General features: G+C 41.5%; 2 protein-coding genes and 1 pseudogene across 3 annotated transcripts in view; all 3 read left to right on the forward strand.

The window, feature by feature from the left end:
- The window catches only part of LOC100395676 (melanoma-associated antigen B10-like), a 232,402-nt gene that overhangs the window by 145,400 nt on the left and 68,949 nt on the right, over nucleotides 1-18,053 (forward strand). The gene's annotated exons all lie outside the window — the stretch shown is intronic.
- On the forward strand, nucleotides 851-2,665 carry LOC118150456 (microtubule-associated protein 1 light chain 3 beta pseudogene; annotated as a pseudogene).
- LOC100395318 (DDB1- and CUL4-associated factor 8-like protein 2) lies at nucleotides 7,245-12,799 on the forward strand. Its single transcript, XM_035288298.3, has one exon. The coding sequence runs from the start codon at nucleotides 7,351-7,353 to the stop codon at nucleotides 9,154-9,156; it is 1,806 nt and encodes a 601-aa protein (XP_035144189.1). The 5' UTR covers nucleotides 7,245-7,350; the 3' UTR covers nucleotides 9,157-12,799.

The following is an 18,053-nucleotide window of genomic DNA, read 5'->3' on the forward strand; positions in this document are numbered from 1 at the left end:
CTGTCACTCTCCCTGAAGTTGACTTGCACTGTTTCAATCACAACCTCCTTGAAGTTTCATGAACACTCACATTGTGATACTATTTCAGATAATTTGCACTCAATATCACTTTATAAGGAATGTTCTTACCCTAGGTATTTGAGGATCTATTTCTCTTTTCATTCAGCTCTCTACTTAAATGTCAGCCCATTAAGGAGTCCTTCCTGAATGTACTATTTAAAATAACAAACCATATTCTATATGCATTTATACAGCTTTAATTCTCTCCATAATATTCATTACTGCTTCATCTGGTCTATCTATGTATTGATTTGTCTACTTTCTCTTTCATCCACTATATTATATACTCCATGAGTGAAGGGAATGCCACTTTGATTCACCACTGTGTTATCAGTTCATAGAACAGTACATGTCACATAGAAGCCCTAAATAAATGCACAGTGGATTAATAAATGAGAATGCAAATATATGAAATGAATTGATGAGATGTAAAGCCAAGCAAACAAAAACTTAAATGAAAAACCAATTTATAGTAAAAAGTTGCCTACTAAGCAAATACGAAAGGCAGAGTGATAAAATAGCATCAGCTTAAAGTAACCTGATTCACCCTCCAACACTGGAGCTATTCTTTGCAATGGGTCAAGACATATGGAAAGCCAATTAAGATTTCCTGATATAATTTGGATATTTGTCCCCTCAAATCTTGTGTTAAAATTTGATCCCAAAGAGAGTCAGAGCCACCACCACTCTGCCTCTCCTCCCCTCTCCAGAGCCACCAGACCCTCAGGGTCTCTGCAGCCTGCAGCCTTAGCCCAGCCCACCCCTGCCCCAACCCCCACACCCCAGCACCATGCTTCATGAGAAGACCTTCAAGCAGCCCGCACCATAAGACAGAGTAGATGTCCCACTTATCAGAGAGCAGCATCCAACCAGAATCCCAGTGATAAAAGGATATAAAAGTGAGAAACAGCCACCTGTTCTGGATAAAATGAAGTTCCCTGCACTAGCTAATCAAGCCTTCTTCCTGTTGGTTAATGGGCACAGAACGGTGAGTGTCACCTCACGGATTTCAGAAATGTATGAGAGTAAGAAAGATGAAGATGGTTTCCTATATATGGTATATGCTTCCCAATAGACTTTTGGAATGAAATTGTCAGTGTAAAACTAGATAAAAATGCATTTATTCCAGAATTTTTAAACCATTACCAAAAAAAAAAGAGTATTAGCAACTGAGATCGGTCAGTTTATCTAACCACAGATCATCAAAACTGCAGTGTTCCCACCTAGAAATGTTAGGAAGTTGTTCTTGTATTTAAACAGAAAAATTGAGCTCCAGATGAACATATTCGGATCTAGGAACTATATTATTTAACCTAGGCTAGCTTGCTTTCAAACTTTAGAATTTTTAAAATAAAATATTTTACATTCTAAGTTACCAATAAAATAGACCTTCAAGTTATTTTAATATTGTTTTACCCCCAAATAGGAACTTGCAATTCTAGCAGTAATTTAAAGATATTCAGAGAGACACTGAGTCTTCTTAGGTTCACAGAACCTGGTAGTGTTTTATAGAAGGGTTTTTACTCAACTAGAGAAATCTTTCTAAGAGGATCTTTAAGCATACATTGTGAAGCATAATTCCTCAAAATGCATTTGCTGTAGTCGTTGGTACACACACAGGGTAAATGGGGTCTGTAGGAAAATAACTCTAGCCAGGCATGGTGGCTCACACCTATAATCCCAGCACTTTGGGAGGCTGAGGTGGGCGGATTACCTGAGGTCAGGTTTCAAGACCAGCCTGGCCAATATGGTGAAACCTGGTCTCTACTAAAAATACAAACATTAATCTAATTAAACTCCAGAGCTTCTGTACAGCAAAAGAAACCATCATTAGAGCAAATCAGCAACAAACAGAATGGGAAAAAATTTTTGCAGTCTACCCATCTGACAAACGGCTAATATCCAGAATCTACAAAGAACTAAAACAGATATACAAGACAAAAACAACCCCATTCAAAAGTGGGCAAGGGATATGAACAGACACTTTTAAAAGGAAGACATATGTGAGGCCCACAAATATATGAAAAAATGCTCATCATCACTCGTCATTAGAGAAATGCAAATCAAAACCACACTGAGATATCATCTCACATCAGTTAGAATGGCAATCATTAAAAAATCTGGAGACAACAGATGTTGGAGAGGATGTGGAGAAATAGAAACACTCTTACACAGTTGATGGGAGTGTAAATTAGTTCAACCATTGTGGAAGACACTGTGGTGATTTCTAAAGGATCTAGAAACAGAAATTCCATTTGACCCAGCAATCCCGTTACTGGGTATATACCCAAAGGACTAAAAATCATTCTACTATAGAGACACATGCACACTTATTTTCATTGCAGCCCTGTGTACAATAGCAAAGACTTTGAACAAACCCAAATGCCCATCAGTGATAGACTGGACAAAGAAAATGTGGGACATATAAACCGTGGAATACTAAACAGCCATAAAAAATGATGAGTTTCTGTCCTTTGTAGGGACTTGGATGAATCTGGAAACCATCATTCTCAGCAAACTGACACAACAACAGAAAGCCAAACACTATGTGTTTTCACTCATAGATGGGTGATGAACAATGAGAACACATGGACTCAGGGAGAGGAACATCACACTGGGGGCAGTTGGGGGGGTTAGGGGAGGAACGGGGGGGAGTGGGGAGGGAGGAGAAGGTGGGGAGGGATAACACAGGGAGAAATGCTGGATATAAAATGCACCTAACGTAAAATAAATACATTTAATTTAAAAAATGCAAACATTATCCAGGTGTGGTGGCACATGCCTGTGGTCCCAACTACTCAGGAAACTGAGGCAGGAGAATACCTTGAACCTGAGAGGCAGAGATAGCAGTGAGCCGAGATTGTGCCACTGCACAGTAGCCTGAGCCGATTGCACCACTGCACTCCAGCCTGGGCCACAGAATGAGATGAAAGAAAGCGAGAAAGAGAGAAAGGCAGAGAGGAAGGGGAGTGAAGGGGAGGGGAGGGGAGGGGAGGGAAAAGGAGAAAGGAAAGGAGAGGAAAAAGGAAAAGAAAAAGGAAATGAAAGGAAATGAGAAGGAAAGGAAGGGAAGAAAGGAAGAAAACAACTCTGACTGTGAACTGCTGCTCAAGGTTCTTGATTCCCAACACAACTATACCAAAAGTCCATGCTCTTGCAAGTTTTAGGCAGCTATTTGATTTGTTCTCTGGATAGTTACATACATAAAAACACCGCCATTCAATATGAAATCTTAATAATTCATGATTTTAGTCTAGTTTCTCAAAAGATCCCAGAGAAAACGAGTGGCATTTCTTCTATTTTGTGTTTTGTCTGATCTAAGTGCTCAAACTAGGTGTCTGCGTTGGGAAAGAAAAGCAATGTACCAGTGTCAGTCTTTAGGACAGCCATAGAAACCACAGAGCAGCAAAACTAAAAGCATAAAAATTCAGATGCATTCCCTTTTACCTTTTGGCTTAAAGCTATAAATGATCCCCATTTTTTAAAGTGTGTAACTAAATAGTATTTAAAGGTTCTCACACTTTATTTTTTATTTCATTTTTTTAAATTTTTTGAGATAGAGTCTTACCCCATGACCCAAGCAGGGGTGCAGTGACACAAACATGACTCACTGCAGCCTCAATCTCCCAGGCCTAAGGAGTGGGCCAGGCTTGTCTCAGCCTCCCGAGTGGCTGGGACTACAGGCACATGCCTTCACACCTGGCTAATTTTTTCGAAAGGTTCTCACATTTTAAACAGTAGTTCAGTAGTTCGCTGTTAGATCAAACCACCATCAGAATTCTCCCACTCTAAGTCCATGTCAGTTTTGGAGAAAACTTAGCAAAAGGGGACATATGCTGTTCACACATTGTTTGTTTGTTCTTCGAGACAGAGTCTCACTCTGTCACCCTGCCTAGAGTGCAGTGGCATGATGTTGGCTCACTGCAACCTCCACCTCCCAAGTTCAAGCGATTTTTGTGCTTCAGCCTCCCGAGTAGCTGGGACCACGTTCACGGCACCATGCTTGGCTAATTTTTGTATTTTGTGTTGGCCAGGTTGGTCTTGAACTCCTGACCTCAAGTGAACCACTTGCCTCAGCCTCCCAAAGTACTGGAATTACAGGCATGAGCCACAATGCCTGGCTTTTAATATTTATTATTATTTTTATTTGTCTTTTGAGGCAGGGTCTCACTCTGTCAACCAGGCTGAAGTGCAGTGGTATATTCACAGCTCACTGCAACCTCCACCTCCCAGGCTCAAGCAATCCTCACACTTCAGCTTCCCAAGAAGCTGGAATTACAGGTATGTGTCACTACACATAGCTGATTTTTTGTATTTTAGTAGAGATGGGGTTTCACCATGTTGGCCAGGATGGTCTCAAATTCCTGATCTCAAATGACATGCCCACCTCAGCCTCCCAAAGTGCTAGGATTATAGACATGAGCCACCATGCCTTGTCTGTTTACAAATATTAATGTCAGGAGTTAAACCTTTTCAAGTCCAGCCTATGATAAAAGACTAATACTTCCTACTACTTGCATGGGGTTCACTATTTACTCTTGTGATGGGAATATCACAGGACGATCACGACTACACCACTTTAAACTGTACAGGTAGCAGTTCACAACTTACTCCTGTGCGTTTAGATGTACCTGGAAGACCTGTATCTGTTAGTGAACGTTGTTTGCTATAATGGAGGAGAAAACAAAATTCCTGCATCTGGGCCTTTGACTGATCATTCAAAGGGTTCCTGTTACCTGCTCTCCCTGTTGCATATATCTGTCCACTTGGAAAAGTTTTAATCTGGGTATTTTTATATTATACAAATTCTTAACTGGCCTATCTCCTTTAAATTGTATATATAATTATATCTGACATTATCATAACTACTGTACAATCAATAACATTCCTATAAGAAATCCTGCTTAAAGAAATATCATGCTGAAGGGTGAACCTATATCCCACGTTAGCTGGTAGTCACATTATATGATGGTTAAAATAAATATATTTTAATGAACTAAGTTGAATAAAAGCAAAATTAAAGGCCATAAAAAAGTAGATGCCCAATGTCGAAAGTGGTGCCATGTAGGGGGTGTTTGGATTATGGGGGTAGATCCTTCATCAATGACTTTGTGCCTTCTCTCCAGGTAATGAGTAACTTCTCACTGTATTACTTCTCATAAGATGTGATTGTTCAGAAGAGCTTTGAACCTCCTCATTTCCTGCTCCTTCTTTCACCACATGGTCCGCTGGCTCCGCTTCTTCTTCTGCCATGATTAAAAGCTTCCTGAGTTCCTCACTAGAAGCAGAACCTGGTGCCATGCCTCTTGTCCAGCCTGTCGATATTTTAACCAAGTAAACCACTTTTTCTTTCTAACTTACCCAGCCTCAGATATTCCTTTAGAACAAAGCAAAATGGACTAAGATACTTCCTCTCCTGGATAATGCCATTATGGGCATGTTACGGTTTGATGTTCTAGGTTTCCTGTTTTGGGGTTCCATGGCTGAGCAAGACCCCTTGTTTATGAACGTGAATTCTTTTAAAGAATTAGCAATGTAGCATACACATAAAATGGATATGCCTCGCAATAAATAATAAAAATAATAACTGGACACCTAAACTCAGAGTAAGATATAAATAATGCCCCCAATTTTTGAAGTTGCACCTTTCTCAGATTTCAATCTTCGTCTCTTTTTGAAAGTTAGTCATTATCCTGAATTGTGAATCCATTACTTCCTTGATTTTTTAAGTGACGGTATTTCATATGAAAACAATATAGACTTGCAAAAAATTGAAATACTTGACTATCCTCATTAATTGTGTTTTCACTCATCATTGTGTTAAAGATTCAGCCATGCTCACCTATTCAATTTTAGTCTATTCATTCTCGCTTCTCATATTATTTCATTATTTATCCATGGTATTTTTGATGGCCTTTTCAGTGGCTTTCAGTTTGCTGTGCTAGACTTTACACGTTGCTATGAATACTCTTCTACATATCTTTCTGTTACTATTGGCCTTGGAACCATCCACTTTCTTTAGAAGACTGAATACTTCAATTTTAATCAATTTTGCATTTACCTTGCAACTACTCTGAGGGAACCTTTTGTTTTCCTCATTCTGGCATTCTTAGTCAGCAGTTTACTGTAGCCCTTTGAAAATATACTGAAATCAACCTTAGATAATTCATTGAGAGAAACTATTAAATTAACAGAGTAATGCCATTTAACTATCTCTGTAGAGTTGTTTTCTGTTCCCTAGAGGCCCGACAGAAGCCCCTAACATATTTTGGGAAATATGTAAAAGATTTTCATAGGTGTGATATCACATACTTTATGTTTTTCATAAAATCGTGTTGGTGTTCCCTAAGTATCTTAAATTAACTCTGAATAAATATATAGAATCTCTGGTGGAATAATAAGAAAAAAAGGAAGTACTACTTCCATCTCAAATAGGTGAAGCAATTACTCATTTCGATGTCCGTTTTCAATTGATCAGTTGATTTCAGCCTTCACTACACCGAAGGTCTAAACTCTTCTCACTAAAGGAGTCTGCCAGATTTAATAAATAAAAATAGAGGACACCATATTGAATTTAATTTCAGATAAATAATGAATAAAATTTTAGTGGCAATATATCTAACGTAATATTTGAGATCTACTCATACTATAGAAAATATTTATCCTTTATCTGAAATGCAATTAACTATGCATATCATAGTTTACCTGGTAACAGTATATCGATTCTAACAGTCAGAGCGCTCAAGTTTTCCCTCAAGCTTTTCAATTGGAGATCATTCTTGTGTGTCAAAAAGTCACCAGTCGTGGGACACTAAGTTGAACTTTCGTTGTTCTGGCCTACATCTTCATTTCATACAGTACATTATCTTCAAGCAAAACACTGAGTGGCTTCTAAAACCTATTTTCCCAAAGGAGGATCACTTTTGCTCATGGTTCTCTGATAAGAACATTTTCCAAGGTGCAGCAAGTTTCAATCTTCAAAAACCCACAGCTACTCATGGTGTAAGATGTCCATGGGGGTGGGGCTCTGGGCCTGGAAAAACTAGAGCAGTCTGCATGCCGCGAGGAGGTGAGCGGGTAAGAAGCCTTTTGAACCTCACAGGCTCCCGTACTGACAAGTGCTTTGGCAGAATCCTTTCTTGTTCCCTTTAGCCAATCAGATTGCACCTTTTAGCCATGCGCTTACTTCCTTCGCAACCATCAGTCCGTACGGCAGGCCAACCATCTTGCCTGCGATTTTAGGAGCGGGATTTTCCAGCTCCAGATTGGCCACGGCATACATCTTACGAGATGTCGCACCAAGAGGGCAGCGCAGATGGCTTACAAGACTCAGGGATTGAAACCCTGTTCAGCAGCCCAGAGGAGCAGTCTGGAGTGGCAGCAGCGACGGAGGCCTCCTCAGACATTGATACAGCGACCTTAGATATGAGTATGAGAATGACTGGAGATGGCAGTGATACCAGTGATGGTGGTTTCCCAAAGGGTTCCAGCACAGAAAATCGAAGTGCTGACCAAGAAAGTTCAAGTGAAGACGTCGAACTTGAAAGCATGGAGGACTCTGAGCGTTTCCTCACGCCTGATGTAAGACTATTCTATTACAATTTACTAAGAGAGGACGAGATAGTAGAGGAGGAAGAGGAAGAAATAGACGAGGAGGGAGAAGAGGATGAAGAACAGGCTCAGATGTGTCCACGGTGTGGTGGTACCGACCATGAGCAGTGTTTGTTAGAGGATAGGGCGCTGGAGGAGTGGACTTCCTCAGAGACATCTGCCCTGCCGCCACCTCGCTGGCAGGCCGTTACTGCTCTTCACCAACGGCAGCTGGGTTTAAGTACCCGCTTTGTCTATGAGGCCTGTGGGGCAAGAGCCTTTGTGCAGCGTTTCTGCCTGCAATATCGTCTTGAAGGACATACGGGTTGTGTCAATACTGTACACTTTAACCAGCGTGGCACCCGGCTGGCCAGTAGTGGTGATGACCTAAGGGTGAGAGTGTGGGACTGGGTGCGGCAGAAGCCAGTATTGGACTTTGACAGTGGTCACATTAGTAATGTCTTACAGGCCAAGTTCCTTCCTAACAGTGCTGACTCCACCCTGGCCATGTGTGCCCGCGATGGGCAGGTACGGGTAGCAGAACTAATGAATGCATCATGTTTTGAGAGTACTAAGTGTGTGGCCCAGCACAACGGAGCTGCCCACAAGTTGGCTCTGCAGCCAGACTCTCCTTATAAGTTCCTCACTTCAGGTGAAGATGCGGTTGTCTTCACCATTGACCTCAGACAACACCAGCCAGCTTCAAAAATTGTGATAACAAGAGAAAAGGGGAAGAGAGTGGGACTATATACAATTTCTGTGAATCCCGCTAATACCTACCAATTTGCAGCGGCTGGACAAGATCAGTTTGTCAGGATTTATGACCAGAGGAGAATTGACAAGAAAGAAAACCACGGTGTACTCAAGAAATTCACTCCTCATCACCTGGTTAATTGTGATTTCCCAACATGCATCACCTGCACTATGTACAGCCACGATGGCACGGAGCTCTTGGCCAGCTACAGTGATGAAGATATCTACCTCTTCAACTCCTCTCACGGTGATGGTGCTCAGTATGCAAAGAGATTTAAGGGACACAGAAATAATACCACAGTCAAAGGTGTTAATTTCTATGGCCCCAGGAGTGAGTTTGTCGTGAGCGGTAGTGATTGTGGGCACATCTTTTTCTGGGAAAAATCATCTTGCCAGATCATCCAGTTGTTGAAGGATGACCCAGAGGGTACAATAAACTGTCTTGAACCCCACCCTTACCTACCTATGTTGGCAACCAGCGGCCTAGATCATGATGTCAAGATCTGGACACCCACAGCTGAAGCTGCCACTGAACTTACTGATTTAAAAGACGTGATGAAGAAGAACAAGTGGGAACGAGATCAAGAAAATTTTTACCATGCTACCTTGTTTGACCAGTACATGCTTTGGTTCCTCAGGGGCCAGCTGTCACAGAGAAATCATCACCAGGGCTGGGGAGCCAGATTCCCAGGAGAAGAATCGGATGAGTCTTCCAGCACCTCACATACATCCGAGGAGGAAGGCCAAGACTGAGTGCCATGTATACCATCCCAAAGGCCTCACACCCAGTCAAGCTAGATGCCACTTAAGTATGCTGGATTTTACAATGCAGTTTGACTAAATTAGAATTGTCAATAGATTAATAGATTTGCTTTTTGTCTTCTGCTTTCCACGATTCGCACTGAAAACCATCTCTTCCATTCTTTCCTCTCTCCTTTCTTCCTTCCACACATTCCTTCTTTCTCATTTCTTTCCTCATGGTTTCCTTATGCCTCTTTTGTTACCCCTTATTCTTACGTGAGTGCATACACAACTTACCTCTTTTCCTTTGTTCCCTAATAGTTGACCTCTAAAATTTCCTAATTTTGTTTAAAGAAATTAATAGCCTTATTGGATGCATCTACTCAATTCTGACATTCTGGTAACGATGACCGTTTTACATTTTTACATCTTTAACAATTTTTCTGAAGATCAAGTTCTTCAGTTGACCTGAAAATTTCAAAAATATGTTTCTTCTTTAGAAGTAAAATAACACAAACTATAGTTTTGCTCTGTTGATGCTGACACTTGGCCACACACACACAGTCTGAGAGAGGGAAAAGATGAGTAGTGTGTAAATTAATTTCTAATCAGATAATTCATCCCCTCAGAATAAACAATGTGAGATTATCTACATTTTCTGAATCCATATGTTAACAATTTTGAAATATTTGGGTACAGCGTAGCTGGTAAGAACTAAATTAAGTCTGATCACATGACATCATTTTCTCTGTGCATTAAGTGTTCTTGAAGTGTTACGGTTGGGAACTCCCAAAGGGTGACCTTCCAGGAAGTCCTCCTGGAACAGCCATTTCCTATAAATGCCAGCTACTGGTATAAAAATCTCTCATATTTGAAAATACATTTTAATTAACTTTTAAGAACAAGTTGCTGTAAAAATTGTTTATGCTGACCCATAACCATTTGGTGTAGTTGGTAGAAAAATCCTATTTGACACGCTCACATTGTTTAAAATTCTCTTTGCTGCTTAAATTGCTTTAAAAATTCTTTTAAGCCTTATTTAATATATATTAAATAAGGATACTGGATGTCCAATTACTGACCAATAAATATATTCATCTTTATTTTGTATGTGTCATTTGTATGAATGAATTAAAAGATCACCTTTCCCCCAGCACCCATGAACCATGCCGCACCATTCGTTGCCGTCTTTTCCTGGAAAAGAAGGATGTAATGAAACATCCTGTGTCTTGACAATGGCTTTTCTTTGGTAATACTTCTTGAGATAAGTATTATCTCTGTTTCTTTGGGAAAATATAATTTGCGTAACGAGATTAGAATTTCGGATGGAACACAACTTGACTGAAGTTTGTGCTCACTGAGATCCAAAGCTAGGGACAACTGCCCTGGGGTCTGGGAGCCTCAAGAAGCCCCTATCAAGCTCTGCTGTCAGGAAAGGATCCTAAGAGTTCGAAAAGAGAATTTATAGGCATATGAAGAGAGTTATAAACTAGAATTCCAAGTTTGGGCCCCCTGTACAACTTCATGGGATGCATACCAGCAATAATATTAACAAAACATTAAAAAAATCGTTTGGGATTCCAAGTGACACCCGGTGTCAGTGTGAGCAAAAGTGAAAGCAGATAAATTATGCAGTTATTTTTCCACCTGCTGTTTGGAAGGTCTGCCTCTGTGGGGGATTTATATTCTGCTTACTTAGCTAAACTAAAAGTTTCCTCCAAGTTCCCTGAATGGGTCCGAGATTCCTTGTGATACAAGAGGCATTTGGTAAAAGATTTGGGAGGCAAAGGTAAAGTAGTAGCCACATTTATTTTGTGCTTTATGCTTAGAAAGGCGCTGCTGTGGCTCATGAACATTTTTGCTTCTATCCTGGCTTACCTTGTTGGTGTGGGGCAGCATCTGGGCCCACACCTGCTCCAGTTCTCCCTCATATCTTCCTTCTTCACTGGCTCCATAAAAAAGAATACCAGTTTTATGTTAAGGGCATTGATGTCATTGAAATAGGAGGTTGGAGGCAGTGAAAGATCAACATGGGTCCCAGACAGTCCTTGTGAGCTCCAGACATTCCTCATGCATTCCTTTTCCCCTTGCTTCCTCTACTTTGCATCACCTCTTCCCGACTACCCTGCTGACCTTGGGTTTCAGCATCTGATGCAAAGACAGAAGCCTTGCTGAGACTGATTAACTGGCTTTCACATTTTAATAAGGCATGGACCCTATTATAAGTCCCTGTTTATATGTGTATCACCCCCTAAATGTGTATCATCTATTTGTTCAATTGGAGTGTTTGTTTCTCTTCAGGAACCCTGACTGATGCAACCTCCCCCATATGCTTGGGACTGAGTAAACCCCTGGTTACTTAGACTTGGACCTTTGCCATCAGAAGGAATTATAGGTCCCTAAAGGGAGAAGTTGAACTTCACACACACACGCACACATTCTTATATTCTCAGTGTGAGCTGAGCTAGGGTCCACTGACCCAGAAGTGGCCCAGTCCTGGGAGCAGGAAAGAAAGGGAAGGGTGAAGTGGTATGAACTCCATTGTTCCTCAGTGCTGGGGGGCTGGGAAACACCATCTCCTTCTCCTGGCCTTATCCAGGCTCCAGGAAGGAGAGCAGATTGAGTCTCAGGCCTGTGACTTCCTGTCCACACTGCCGATCCCTGGGTTTGAGGGTAGCGAAGAGATCTGGGGAAAGAAGGGGACAGAATCGGGAAAAGATGTTGATCAAGAAAGATGACAACCAGGGGTGAGGGCTGAAAGTGAATTAAAGATAAGAACACCATTTAAAAAGTAGAGAGGAGGGAAACAAAACCAAAATCCATCCCAAATCCAAACCTGCTTTGAAGAAAAGAAGATCCTCCGGTCTCATAGAGACATTATTTGGAAAGGCTTGCTTTCCTGCAGGAGTGCTCAGGCCTCAGTGTGACCCTACAGATGGAGGACGCAGCCTCTCCAGCTCGTCCTAGTCCTGGCTGGGGGCAACTTCCTCTTTGTCATCCTCCTTGCCTTCCTCTCTCCCTCGCTCTCCGTCTCTCTCTCGCTGTCTCCCTCTCAATGAAGCTCATGTGGTAGAGGTATATTTTGTTTTATTGCACTTCATTTAATACGTTTTGCAATTATTGTGCTTTAGAAATACTGCTTTTTTTTTTTTAAACAAATTGAAGGTTTGTGGCAACTCTGCAATAACCAAGTCTACCAGCACCATTTTTCCAACAGCATGTGGTCACTTCATGTCTCCATGCCACATTTTGGTAATTCTTGCCATAGTTCAAATTTCCATTATAATTTTATCTGTTATGGTGATTTGTGATTGATGATCTTTTCTTTTTTCTTAGACAGCCTTGTTCTGTTACCCAGGCCAGAGTGCAGTAGGGCAATCATAGCTCGCTGCAGCCTCCTGGGTTCAAGGGATCTTCCCACCCCAGCCTCCAGTTATGAGGGACCACATGCCTGAGCCACTGCACCCGGCTAGCCTATTTTTGGTAAAATTTTGTTAGAGGTGGTGCCTTGCTGTGTTGCTCAGGCCGATCTGGAACTCCTGGCCTCAAGTGATCCTCCTGAGCGGCTAGGATTACAGGCAAGAGGTGACTGGTGATTACAAGCAAGAGGTGATCGGTCGTCTTTCATGTTACCGTAGTAATTGTTTTGGCACACTGTGAACTGTGTCCAGTATAAGACGATGAACTTATTCGATGTTGTATGATTTTTCGGTGCCCCACCCACCAGCCATTCCTGTGTCTGCCTCCCTCTCTTCTGGCCTCCCTATCCCCTAAGACACAAGAATATGGAAATTAGGCCAATCAATAACCCAACAGTGGCCTCCATCTGTTCAAGTGAAGAGTCACATGTTTCTCACTTTAAATCAAAAGCTAGAAATGATTAAGCTTAGTGAGGAAAACATGTAAAAAGCTGAGATAGGCCAAAGCTAGGCATCTTGTGACAAATAGTCGACTAAGTTGTCAATGAAAAGGAAAAGTTCCTGAAGGAAATTGAAAGTACTACTGCAGTGAGCACATAAATGATAAGAAACTGAAACAGCCTTGTTGCTGATATGCAGAAAGTTTGAGTGGTGTGCATAGAAGATCAAAGGGACCGCAACATTCCCTTAAGCCAAAACCTAATCCAAAGTCAGGCCTTAACTTTCTCCAGTTCTGTGAAGGCTGAGAGAGGGGAGCAAGCTGCAGAAGAAAATTATTAAGCTAGCAGAGGTTGGTTCATCGTGTGTAAGGAAAGAAGCCATCTCCATAACACAAAAGTTCAAGGTAAAGCAACAAGTGCTGCAGCAAGTTGTCCAGAAGATATAGCTAGGACAGTTGTGTTTGTCTGTTGCATCGCTATAAAGAAGTACGTGAGGATGGGTAATTTGTAAAGAAAGCTTTTATTAGCTCATGGCTCTGTGGGCTGTGCGAGCATGGTACTGGCATCTGCTCGGCTCCTGGTGAGGCCTCATGGACCTTTTACTAGTGTCTTAAGGTGAAGGCAGAGAAGGTACATGGCACGGTGAAAAAGGGAACAAGGTGGCAAGGGAGGTGGGGAACATTCTTTTAAACAACCAGAACAACCAGAGCCCATGTGAACTCAGAATGAAAACTCACTCATCACCAAGGGGATGGTGCTAATCCATTCATGAGTGATCTTTCCCCATGATCTGAACACCACCCACCAGGCCCACCTCCAACACTGAGGATTGCATTTCAAAATTAGAGTTAGAGGAGATAAACCTACAAACCATGTAATTTGCCCCCCAAATCTCATGTTTATCTCACATTGAAAAATCCCGTTACACCCTGCCAATAGTCTCCAAAAGTCTTAACTCATTCCAGCATCAAGTTCAAAATCTTAAGTTTCATCTGAGACTCATCTTTCACCTATGAGCCTATAAAATCAAAACAAGTTGTTTACTCTCAAGATACAATGGCAGTACAGGCATTGGATAAACACTACCATTTTGAAAGCAAGAACCTGGACAAAAGAAAAGGGCTATAGGCCCCATGCAAATCTGAAACCCAGCAGGGTTGGCATTAAATTTGAAAGCACCAAAATAATCTCCTTGACTCCATGTCCCACATCCAGGGCATACTAGGGCAAGGATTGGGCCCCTAAGGCCTTGGGCAGCTCTATCCCTGTGGCTTTGTAGGTTGCAGCCCTGTGACTGCTATCACTGGTTGGAGTTGAGTGCCTGTAACATTTCCAGGCTCAGGATGCGAGTTGCCCATCAGTATACCATTCTGGAGTCTGGAGGGCAGCAGCCCCCTTTTCACAGCTTCACTAGGTAGTGTGCTTGTGGGGAGAACTCTTAGAGGGGGATCCAACCCCACATTTGCTCTCTGCACTTACCTAGTAGTCTCCCTGTGAGGGTTCTCCCTCTGCAGCAGGCTTCTTCTTGGGCACCTAGGTTTCCTCATACATCCTCCGAAATCTAGGGGAAAGCTTCCAAACCTCCTTCACTCTTTCATTCCATGCACTGACTTAATATCATGTAGACAATGCCAAGGCTTATGGCTTACACAATCCAGAGTTGTGGCCTGAGCTGTGCCTGAGCCCCTTTGAGCCAAGGCTGGAGCCAGAGCAGCCAAAACATGAGAAGAAGTTTCCTGAGGTTGAGTAGGACAGTAACACATTGGGACTGGTACCTAAAATCGTTTTTCCTCCTAGGCCTCTGGGCCTGTGATGTGAGAGGCTGTCTTAAAAACTTCTGAAATGCCTTCAAGACCTTTTTCCCATTGTCTTGGATATTAGTACTTGGCTGCCTTTTAGTCATGCTACTGTGTCTAGAAACTGTTTGCTCTACAGCCTACCTAAATTCTTTCTCTACCACAGGGCCAGGTGGTGAGTTTTCCTAACTTTTATGTTCTGCTTCCCTTTTACAAGTTCCAATGTTAACTCATTCCTTTGCTCCTACATGATTTACATTTTTAGAAGCATCTGGTATTCTAACAGGATTCTTGACCACCTTGCTGCTTAGAAATTTCTTCCATCAGATATGGTAAGTCATCGCTCTTAAGTTTAAACTTCATGGGTCTCTAGGACATGAACATAATGCAGCCAAGTTCTTTGCTAGGGTGTAACAGGGTTTACCTTTACTGTGGTTCTCAATAACTTCTACGTTCCCAACTGAAAATTCATCAGCCTGGCCTTCATTGTCCATATTTCTATCAGCATGTTGGTCACAATCACCTAACCAGTCTTTAACAAGTTATGAACTTTTCCTCATCTTCCTTCCTTCTTCTAAGCCCTCCAAACTCTTCCAACCTCTGCCCATTAGCCAGTTCCAAAACCACTTCCACATTTTCAGGTATTTTTATAGCAATGTCCCATTTCTCAGTACAATTTTCTCTTTTTTTTTTCTTTTTCTTTCTTTCTTTTTTTTTTTTTCTTGATAGGAAATCTTACTCTGTCACCCAGGCTGGAGTGTGATGGTGTGATCTCAACTCACTGCAACCTCCACCTCCTGGATTCAAGTGATTCTCCTGCCCCAGTCTCCCAAGTAGCTTGGATTACAGGCATGTGCCACATGCCCAGATAATTTTTGTATTTTTAGTAGAGATGAGATTTCACCATGTTGCCCAGGCTTGTCTCAAACTCCTAACCTCAGGTGATCCACCTGCCTCAGTCTCCCAAAGTGCTGGGATTATGGCATGAGCCACTGTGCCTGGCCCTCAGTACAGTTTTCTATGTTAGTCCATTATGTCACTATAAAGACATACCTGAGGCTGGATAATTTATGAAGAAATGACATTTAATTAGCTCATGAGTCTACAGGCTTTATAAGTATGGTGCTGTAATCTGCTGGGCTTATGGTGAGGCCTCAGGAAACTTTTACACATGGAAGAAGGAGAAGGAGCAGACATGTCACATGGCAATAGCAGGAGCAAGAGACAGAGGGGAGAGGTGCCACACATGTTTAAACAACCAGATATCATGTGAACTCACAGCAAAAACTCATTCATCTTCAGTGGGATGACACTAAGCCATCAATCATGAAGAATCTTCCTTCATGACCCACATACCTCCCCCCAGGTCTCACCTCCAACACTGGGGATTACGTTTCAACATCAGATTTGTAGGGGAGAAACATCTAAACAATTTCAACTATTGACGGAAGAGACTATCCTAAACAGATTTCAATATAAACAAAATAGCCTTGTACTGTTAAAAGATGCCATCTAGGGCTTCCATAGATAGATAATAGAAGTCAATGCCTGGCTTCAACGCTTAGGCAACTAGTGGCTTTAAGTGAAAGCTAATGCTCATTTACTATTCCAAAATTTCTAGGCCCCTTAATAATTATGCTAAATCTACTCTGCCTGTGGTCTATTAATGGAATGACAAAGCCTTGATGACAGCACATCGGTTTACAGCATGGTTTACTCATAATTTTACCTCACTGTTGAGACTTACTTCTCAGGAAAATGATTCCTTTCAAAATATTATTGATCATTGACAATGTACCTGGTCACTCAAGAGCTTTGACAGGGATGTGCAAAGAGATTAATGTTTTCCCGCCTACTAACACAACATCTATTCTGCAGGCCATAGATAAAGGCATAATTTTAACTTTTCAAGTCTTGTTGTGTAAGATATAAATTTCATAAGGCTATAAGTGCCATAGATAGATATTTCTCTGATGGATTTGAGCAAAGTAAATTGAAATTATTCTGGAAAGGATCCATCACTCCAGATGCCATTAAGAACATTCATGATTCATGGAAAATGGTCAAAATGGCAACATTAACAGGAGTTTAGAAGAGGATGATTCCAACCTTCATGGATGACTATGAGAAGTCGACACTTCAGTAGAGGAAGCCACTGCAGATATAGTAGAAATAGCAAGGTAGCTAGAATTAGTTGTGGGGCCTGTGTGTATGACTATATTGTTGCAGGCTCTTGATAAAACTTGAATAGATGGGGAATTACTTCTTATAGATGAGCAAAAAAAGTGGTTTCTTGAGGCAGAACATACTCCTGGTGAAGACGTTGTGAACATTGTAGAAGTGACCATAAAGGATTCAGAATATTCCGTAAACTTAACAGATAAAGCAGTGTCAGAGTTAGAGAAGATTGATGCCTGTTTTGAAAGAAGTTCTACTGTGGGTAAAATACTATCAAACAGCATCACATTTTTTGAAAGCAGAATTCTCTGGGAAAGGAAGATTCAATTCATGTGGCAAACTTCACTGTTGTCTTATTTTAAGAAATTGCTGCCAGGCACGGTGGCTCACGCCTATAATCCCAGCACTTTGGGAGGCCGAGGTGGGTAGATCACCTGAGGTCAGGAGTTCGAGACCAGCCTGACTAACATGGTGAAACCCTGTCTCTACCAAAAAATACAAAAATTAACTGGGCATAGTGGCAGGTGCCTGTAATCCCAGCTACTCAGAAGGCTGAGGCAGGAGAATTGCTTGAATCCAGGAGGCAGAGGTTGCAGTGAGCCAATATCACACCTCTGTACTCCAGCCTGGGCTACATAGCAAGACTCCATCTCAAAAAGAAAAAAGAAAAAAAAACAAGAAATTGCCACAGCCACTCTCACCTTCAGCAACCACCATCCTGATCAGTCAGCAGTCATCAACATCAAAACAAGACCCTCCCACCACCAAAAAGATTGACTTTCTGAGGGCTCAGATGATCACTGGCATTTTTTATTAGTAAATACTTTTAATTAAGGTATGCATGTTATTTTTAAGTCATAATGCTATTCCTCACTTAATAGGCTATAGTATAGTATAAACATAATTTGTATATGCACTGGGTAACAAAAAATGGCATGACTCACTTAACTGTGATATTCGCTTTATTGCAGTGGTCTGGAACTGAACTTGCAATATCTCTGAGATATGCTTTTTAGGTTCTAGAAAACAAAGTAATTGTTATGCTTTTAATTTATGCATATACATCTGTTATTAGC

Source organism: Callithrix jacchus, chromosome X (assembly GCF_049354715.1).
Source record: "Callithrix jacchus isolate 240 chromosome X, calJac240_pri, whole genome shotgun sequence".
In the NCBI taxonomy this organism is placed as follows: domain Eukaryota; kingdom Metazoa; phylum Chordata; class Mammalia; order Primates; family Cebidae; genus Callithrix; species Callithrix jacchus.

What these genes read in the sequence shown, in the direction of transcription:
- LOC100395318 (XM_035288298.3), top strand. Translation starts at nt 7,351, where the DNA reads ATGTCGCACCAAGAGGGCAGCGCAGATGGCTTACAAGACTCAGGGATT.